Raw genomic sequence first — 8,573 nt, 5'->3', positions numbered from 1 at the left:
TTCGTTGAATGGCTCTAGAGAGACTGTGTACTAATTAGCTTGATGTTTGGACAAAATCTGTAGGTGTACTGTCCAAAAACTTGTTTTGCACAAAGCGGCCTCCTGGTGGCGCTATAACAGGCCGTTCTGGAAATTTTGGGGCAGAGGTTCATCGTTGGCATCCAGGGAGTGTGTGTGCACAATTTGGCATCGACCGGGTTAACGGTGCCGGAGATTAGCTGTTCACAGACGGACGGACACACGGACGGACGGACACACGGACACACACACGGACGGACGGACGGAGTGCAAAACATACTCTCTCCCCATGCCTTCGGCCTGGTGGAGACAACAACAAAGCAACATAGTTCTCTCAGCTTTCTAAACGCAACGCGCGTTACTCCAGTCTCCAGGAGGCAGAGCGCACAAATCCACGTCAGAGCGGGGCGGGTGGAATGGAATCCATGCTAGTCGACCCCGCTGTGTTTTCCTCCCTCCTGTCCACTCCACTAGAACCCAGGCAGGCAGCACAACTGAGCTGACAGTGGACCGTGGCGTGGATACGGCTGTTCAAGCTGAAAGGTGAGTGCTGCCTTTACGCATCTTTACCTTTTCGCATCGCGTACGTGTTGCATTTGTTTAATAACAGGAAACCCTTTTTTGTACTAATATTTATTTATTTTAGGTGATTTTAAACTGTTTTGTAAAGTATCCAATAGGCCTATCTATTGCCTTTTGAATAACGTTAGTTCTCTGGACATTCGTTCACGAGGTATGTGCGTTTCCAGTGCGTCATGTTGCAGTGAAAGAGTTTTGAGTCAAATAAGCCTCCATCAATTCAAGCATAATGGAATATCCGTTAATTTTGTAGGTAAAAAATGTCTGTTCATTGATTTAGCGTGTCTTAAAAAAGGAAAGACAAGAGGGGGGATAAACAGATAGGGGTTGTGTTGGTGTGCAGGTCAATATACAATAACTGTAGGCCTATATTTTCTTTAACGTGCATTGATTCATCATACTAATAAATGCTACAGAGACTTTCCAGTCCTCCACACAACTTCTTTCTCAGAAAAGACAACCCACTCTTTCCATCTACTTTCCATTCTCGTGTAGGCTACCACTGCCAGAGACACAATGTTGACAAATCTTTTCCACAAGCTACACAAGGCTTACATAATAGTTCCATTTTCTCACTTAGAAACTGGCACTACTACTAACAGTAGCCAATATTCTTTAAACTTTCTATTTCAATTCTTGTGCCATACAACTTTCCCTTTTTATGTATTCATGTGAAAGCCTTTGACAGCATAGCCTAGAATAAATAAATATGACCAATTTCTCCAGATTGGTTCGGTGAACTATTTCAATCGCCCCTGTACCCCACCTTTGGGCCCCGGTCCAGATTTGGGAAAAGAAAAACACTCGTCTGATATCAAAGAGACTTGCAGCCAATTTCAATGCATACCAAAACATGGTTGGGCATTTTGGGACAGTGTTGAGCATGATTTTACATGTGCTACTCAACCTTCTTGGCTGTTTCTGCAATCTGGCATCAATCAGTGTAATGTGGCATGAAGTGTAATGATAATGATCTCATTGACAAATAGATAGGTATTTAAAAAATAACCATACAGCTCTAAAAGTCTCTCTTTAGGGTTAAATGGTAAAGTTCCAGTAGCCAAGATTAATCTGTATAAGTATTCAAAAACATTGATTAGTAGGCTACATATAATTAATACATACAGCATAATTCATAACTTGGTAATCCTACTATTTGATATATCCCCTCTGCACACAAGAACCATATTCTTCTGACAGATGGACCATCATTTGCGGTGTGAGAAAATGTTGCATGTGGATTAGAGGCATTCAGTTGCAGACACAAAGGGCCAGAGTTAGAGTAATGGTTTGACTGCCAAAGATTTTAGACTGGACCTGTCTGAAGCCTATGGAATGTTCCTGTGAAGCCATCCAGTCCTGTGTGAAACATATTTTTGAGCCAAAACTGGGGATTTCGTTTGGCACGCTAAGAGTGAAATAGTGATGTTTGAACTTGTAGAGGATCGGGGGAAAGTAGAATGCTATTGCTACCCAATGTCAAAACTTGTTTCAGTACACACAATTTGTCTCTTGCCCTGATCTTTTGGGTTGTCATTTAACCAATCAGTAATTTCATATATATAATAAATGTATCATGTATTTTTAAACCCAATTCAGCAAGGAAAGGGCAATTGAGTTTGAGTTGACTGAGAGGATTGAAAGAAATGTCTGAGATCATCATTTTAACTGTATCCTTATTTGGAAGATAATAAGCACATACACAGAGGATTTCACTTTTTTAATCAAAGCCTTGACCTGCTTCAGAGCAGCAGGGACAAAGACTGCTGCTGTGGTTTTGGACGTCTACCTCTGGGGAAAGATGAGCATCTGGGTTTACCATCAAACATCTGGAGGAAAAATAAAGGAGGAGATAAAATGGCTGAGACAGGAGAAAGGAACAGAGACAGTTTTGGGTGGTTTGTGGTCTGAGGTGCACATGATCTTTTGTTTGTTTTTTTATTCTTCAACTCAACCAGACGTCCAATGAAAACCAGATGTGTATATTGGTGCATAAGAAAGTGTGTGTGCGTGCGTGTGTGTGTGTGTGTGTGTGTGTGTGTGTGTGTGTGTGTGTGTGTGTGTGTGTGTGTGTGACTTTGTGTGTGTGTGTGTGTGTGTGTGTGTGTGTGTGTGTGTGTGTGTGTGTGTGTGTGTGTGTGTGTGTGTGTGTGTGTGTGTGTGTGTGTGTGTGTGTGTGTGTGTGAGAGAGAGAGAGAGAGAGATTCTTCCAACATTAGGAGGGAGCATTTTAGTGTACGAAGACAAACATCTGTATTTCATTATCACACTTTTTGTGTTACAGGATGAAGCACACAACCTTTATGCTGTTTCTGGCAGCGCTCTTAGCCTTTTCTCAAGCGCAGGTGATGAGACCGTGTTGTTAAATTTGTTCCACAACTGTGTATATTTGTCATCAATATGTTATAGTGCTCGGTTTCTTTGTACCTATCTGGGTGGTCGTTCTGCTTGACCTTTCTCCATGTTGACTTTACTTTTACAGTCAGACACGGAGGAGACAGGAGCAGCCGAGGAGGAGCACGTTGACCTCTTCACAACACCTAGAACAAAGATGGCTGCCGCCACCTCAGATTTTGGCTACAACCTGTTTCGTGCCATGACCAATAGGAACCCTACAGCCAACGTGTTCCTGTCCCCCATCAGCATCTCTGCAGCGCTTTCACAGCTCTCTCTGGGTTGGTATCTGAGGACGATTCTACAAATGCCTTCTAAATGAGTAGTTCTCAAACGTTTTCGTGCCAAGGAACACCCCAAAAATGATATGTATTTGGCTGTGGGCCCCTATCTGTGATGGCTTTGTGACATGGACCCCCCAGAAGAGAAGATGTTTTAAACACTTTCAACATTTTTACAAGCTTGCAGTGTGGCATGAAGTGACTCGCTGTGAGCTTGTATACAGTATGCTATTTTTGAGAACCAGTGTTCTATATACTAAGAGTTATCTGAAAAACCTACAGTATGTTGCTATATACAGGTATGTAGCTAAAATCTAAAATGACACATGCTTTCCCGGTTTTAAAAGGTTAATCGCACGCACGCACGCACGCACGCACGCACGCACACACACACACACAACCACCCAATTAGGAAGATTGTTGTTATCACTATCCTTAATTTACCCCTTTCTCACAGCAGGCACAATACATAACACCCCACATTTATGTGGTTTACAAATCTCATAATATTTAGTCTAATCTAACATCTGGTCTAGTCTAAAATCTGCCCTATTCTCCCCCACCCAGGAGCATCTGAGCGTGGCCAGAGGCACTTGTACAGGGCTCTGAGGTACCACACCCTGCAAGACCCTCAGCTCCACAACACTCTGAAAGAGCTCCTGGGCTCTGTCAGAGCCCCTGGAAAGGGCCTCAGCTTTGCTGCACGCATCTACCTGGCTCGCAGTGAGTTTATTGACTCTATATACTGTATGTAAACACTGGTTACAAATACAACCAAATGGACCATTATGTAATAAATGTGCATGAGAATCTCTTTAAACAGGGTGTGTTTGATCAACCCGGTCTCACCCAAACACGGTGAAATAGCAGGGATTGTCAATTCCGTACATACACGCCTAGAAAACCCCAAAATCCGTACATATTACACTGAAATCCACCCCATTGACCATGGCGGAGGGGCGTCGTCTCTACAAAACTTGAGCCATGAGAGACACCACCGAGCGCGCTAAAGGGCGCAAGTTGCCGTGTCGAACGTTGTGAAGTTCGGTAGAGCCGACTCAGCCCCTTCCGAGTTGTAACCCAATAGCACAGAATCTTAAATAATGTCAAACCCGATCTCAACCAAACACGGTGAAATAGCACGGATTGGCAATTCCGTACATACAATACTAGTGAAAGCCACGCCACTCAAAACAGTAGTCGTGTAATAAGTACGGATATTTGTGTTTTCTAGGCGTGTATGTACGGAATTGCCAATCTGTGCTATTTCACCATGTTTGGGTGAGATCGGGCTGGTTTGATTTATTGTTGTTCCCATACTTTATTTATTTATTCATGACCAAACCACACACCCTTAATGAAGATTGGGGTACTACTGGCAAGAATTTATCTATCTATTCTCACCCCTACAAGAAAGGAAATAAATCCCACTATACCTCTGGAAATCTGCAATTCCCCTATCCACTGCATGCCTCATGCCAGTGTGCCTGCACCAATACAGGGTCCTTCGTTTCTTTATGTTCTGTCTCACTGTAGGGGTGCGTCAGAAACAGGAATTCTTTGGCCTGGTGGAGACACAGTATGGCGTTCGACCTAAGTCTCTCATGGGCGGTGCCAAGGATACAAAGGACATCAACGAGTGGGTTAAACAGGAGACAGGTGGGAAGGTGGACCGCTTCCTGACAAAGCCTCTCCCTCGTACCGTAGGGGTGAATCCAGTGGGCGCTGCCTACTTCAAAGGTAAGTCTAAAAAGGTAAATGTCCATATTGTTGACAATATTAGCATGTAAGCTGCTATAAAGTTGTACCTTTCTACAAATGTATATACGGGTCTGTATTGTCAATACTGTCATTCTGTGTTTAGGGAAGTGGATGACTCGGTTTGGTCAGAGCGGAGCCATGGAAGCCTTCCAGCTCGATGGTGAGGGTCCCGCTCGCATTCCCATGATGCAACAGGACAACTACCCAATTAAAATGGGAATTGACCCAGACATTGGTTGCACAGTGAGTATTTTCTATTTGAATGAAGGGCTGACGCTGACAATTCACCTAATTACAGTGTAACTTACTTGCACTGCATATGTACTGTATGTAGCTGTATGAATGTAAACAGGTGCTGCTGAAAAATAATATAATTTTCTCACTAAAGCCATTCCCTCAATTTATCGAGGCGTTTTTTGCCTTTATTGATAGGGTACAGTAATTAGACAGGAAAGGGGGAGAGAGATGGGGAGTGACACGCAGCAAAGGCCGTTGGGCTCGGGAGTCGAACCCGCGGCACGCCGACCGGCTGGCTTAGCAGCCTAGGTGCCCAGATGGTTAAGCTAACCGTCCGGGCCAAGACGTTTAAACCATAAATCTGGTGTACCTATTTTGGGCAATTTTTCTAAATGTTTCAAGAAAAATAATAATAAATAAAGAAATTATTATTAGATAATAATTTCAAAAGTAAAAATTGTGTTGTATCGTGTAGATCTTCTATTTTGCTAATTGTTATACAACAAAGTATATAGATATTAAGTGGTTAAACCCCACCCTGAAGAAGGCAGTTGTACTGCCGAAACGTTGGTTTTACTCTGCAATGCATCCTAATAAATAATCGGCTCTTTGGCTATCAGTGTGTGCAGCCACTCTTTTTGTCTTTTTAAGACTTAAACTCTTTAGATGTTTCTGCCGTGAGCTGGCACCACTACTAAGACTGGTGTGCGTTTAGCATCCTCCTGCACAGTATTAAACCCCACATTGACCACAATCTCTGCACACAGATCGCTCAGATTCAGATGCAGGATGATGTCAGCATGTTTGTGTTCCTTCCTGATGATGTCACTCGGAACATGACCCTGATGGAGGAGAGCCTGACAGCCGAATTCGTCCAGGACCTCTCCATGAACCTACACCCAGCGCACGTGTCCCTCACTCTGCCTGTCCTAAAATTCAGTTACTCCACAGATCTGCTGCCCTTGCTCACTGACCTGGGTGAGTGGACAAGAAAACATTTTCTTCTGTTTTTCCCTCTCATTTTCTCTCATAGATAAAATACACTGATGCACACACATTAAAATGTCCACGGCATCCAGCATAGATACATAGATACAATAGTACGAGAGGACTAAAAAGCAGTCAAGTGAGCCATGCATTTAACCACTTAAACATTGACCCCTGAGGGGTCTATCCTTGCCCCCCTTCTTTGTCCCCTCTGCACCAAAATATGTCACAACGTGATGTGTTGTGCGCTTGTAGATTGTCCATTTTTGTTATTATGACACGCCCAGAATGGGGATTCTATGGTTCTAGTGGTTATTTGTCACCCAAATTCAAACAATCCTACATTATGTCCTCGACAGACACTGTTACTTCTCCCTATTTTTTTTCCACCTTTCTCCTCCTTCCATCTCCAGGTCTTGCTGATTGGCTGGCAGAGACGAACTTGGACAAGATATCAGCCCAACCGCTAAAGGTCAGCAGTGTCAATCACAAGGTCGCGATGGAGATGGCCCCTGAGGGAACGCAGTATCCTAGCACCACGGCACTGCCCAGCCACATCTCCTACCGCGTGGATCGACCCTTCCTCTACCTGGTCAGGGATGAGCCCTCGGGGGCTCTGCTCTTCATTGGCAAGGTGGTCAGCCCCAAAGACCTGAGGAAATAGGCACCACACACACACACACACACACACACACACACACACACACACACACACACACACACACACACACACACACACACACACACACACACACACACACACACACACACACACACACACACACACAAACACACACACACACACACACACACACACACACACACACACACACACACACACACACACACACACACACACACACACACACACACACACACTCTTAGCAGGTCCTAGGAGGGAAAACGGCTGTTTGCTTTTGTGTAATGAGTGCATGTACTAGTAAATGGATGTGCAGCTAGGAGACATTTGACTTTGTATCAAAAGGCCAATTAGTATTTAGACTTTATTTAACTCTCAAAACTGACAGCCCCTGGAACTGTTTGGACATTTTTATGTGAGAAGAATTTGACGTTTTCATGTTGAAACAAAATGAGTCTGATCATGTTTATCTGATGGGCGTCTCAAAGGTACTTTGTACTCACCAGAAGGAACATCATTATTTTTTTATTTTTTTAAATCAAAAGTTGTCAAACATGATAGTTCTAAAATAAATGTACCACGTTTTTTGTCATTGTCATCCAGTGAGGACGAAAAATAAGAATGTAAACATATAAAACAGTGGAACAATAAACTAAATAAACAAATACAATTGAACACACAACACAATAGTGATTGTGGTCGTGATTTAAAGTCTGTGAACCTTTTAGAATTCTCTATATGTCTGCATAAATGTGACCCAAAAGATCAGATTAACAACGGTAGGTAAAGAGAACCCAATTAAACAAACGAGACATACATATTATAGTTGGTGGTGTTCTATTTATCGAAGAGAATCCAATATTACACTTTAACTGGCAAAAGTATACGTGTAAACCTCTATGACTAGTAGTAAGGCAAAATGAGTCAGATATTTCCAGTCACACAAGTAGTGTGGCTACAGGGGGAAAAAAGATGACTCAGAGCAAAACAGCAGCAGGTGAACCTATACAAAAAGAGGACAGGAATATCCAGGGTTCACCATGCATACTAAATTATACATTTTGATGTTGTGATCCTACTCTGGTGTGAGATGTAATATTAACAGATGGGATAACTCAGAAAGGTGGGCAGGACAAGAATGTCAAAGCTAGAACAATAGGGTGTCAAAAAAAATGCTATGGAATCAAAGTAGGCCTGGAAATGGATAGGCCTACAATGTTGTAGACTAGAGTAAAAAGTTGCACAGACAGACAGAAAGAGACAGATGCTTGCTGACAACTTTGATGGTTGAAAAGTTTCAACATTTGGAGATCGAACCAAGTGTTGGCATCCAGTCTACATTCTTCCGGCCTTAGAACAGCAGTTGTATAATAGTGGTTCTGCATAATTCCAGTAATCTTAGAAAAAGTAATTACCATCTTTCCTGTCAATGGGTCATCTGACCAGTGTTGAATTTCTCACTGGCAAAGATGTCTTGCAGGTCACTAGCTCTCCACATTCAGCTTACTTCCTTTTTTTGTTTTTTTTTCTTCTTTTTTTTCTTTTTGTCATCAAAGTTTTTTTATGATTTTACAATAAAGCATACAAAATACACATGACTTACACAAAAGAAAGAGACAAGAAAAAACAAAAAAACAAAAACAAAACAACTAGCAGTCAAAAAAGAAAAACCCCAA

The 8,573-nt window shown here is 42.6% G+C and overlaps 1 protein-coding gene across 1 annotated transcript; it reads left to right on the top strand.

Moving 5' to 3' along the window:
• Positions 1-494: 494 nt before the first annotated feature.
• On the top strand, positions 495-7,586 carry serpinf1 (serpin peptidase inhibitor, clade F (alpha-2 antiplasmin, pigment epithelium derived factor), member 1). Its single transcript, XM_079508825.1, has 8 exons — positions 495-561; positions 2,882-2,942; positions 3,080-3,272; positions 3,840-3,995; positions 4,809-5,012; positions 5,137-5,276; positions 6,038-6,248; positions 6,671-7,586. The coding sequence occupies exons 2-8, from the start codon at positions 2,883-2,885 to the stop codon at positions 6,919-6,921; spliced, it is 1,215 nt and encodes a 404-aa protein (XP_079364951.1). The 5' UTR covers positions 495-561; position 2,882; the 3' UTR covers positions 6,922-7,586.
• Positions 7,587-8,573: the final 987 nt, after the last annotated feature.

The sequence above is a fragment of the Electrona antarctica genome (genome assembly GCF_951216825.1).
Source record: "Electrona antarctica genome assembly, chromosome: 8".
Lineage (NCBI taxonomy): Eukaryota > Metazoa > Chordata > Actinopteri > Myctophiformes > Myctophidae > Electrona > Electrona antarctica.
Note: the sequence above shows the minus strand (reverse complement) of the source record. Positions and strands in the feature narration are given on the sequence as shown.

Bases quoted from the DNA above. Each gene is read 5' to 3' on its own strand.
- serpinf1 (XM_079508825.1), top strand. From the start codon at position 2,883: ATGAAGCACACAACCTTTATGCTGTTTCTGGCAGCGCTCTTAGCCTTT. The intron at 3,273-3,839 runs GTTGGTATCTGA...TCCCCCACCCAG, and splicing joins GCTTTCACAGCTCTCTCTGG to GAGCATCTGAGCGTGGCCAG. The intron at 5,277-6,037 runs GTGAGTATTTTC...CTCTGCACACAG, and splicing joins ACCCAGACATTGGTTGCACA to ATCGCTCAGATTCAGATGCA.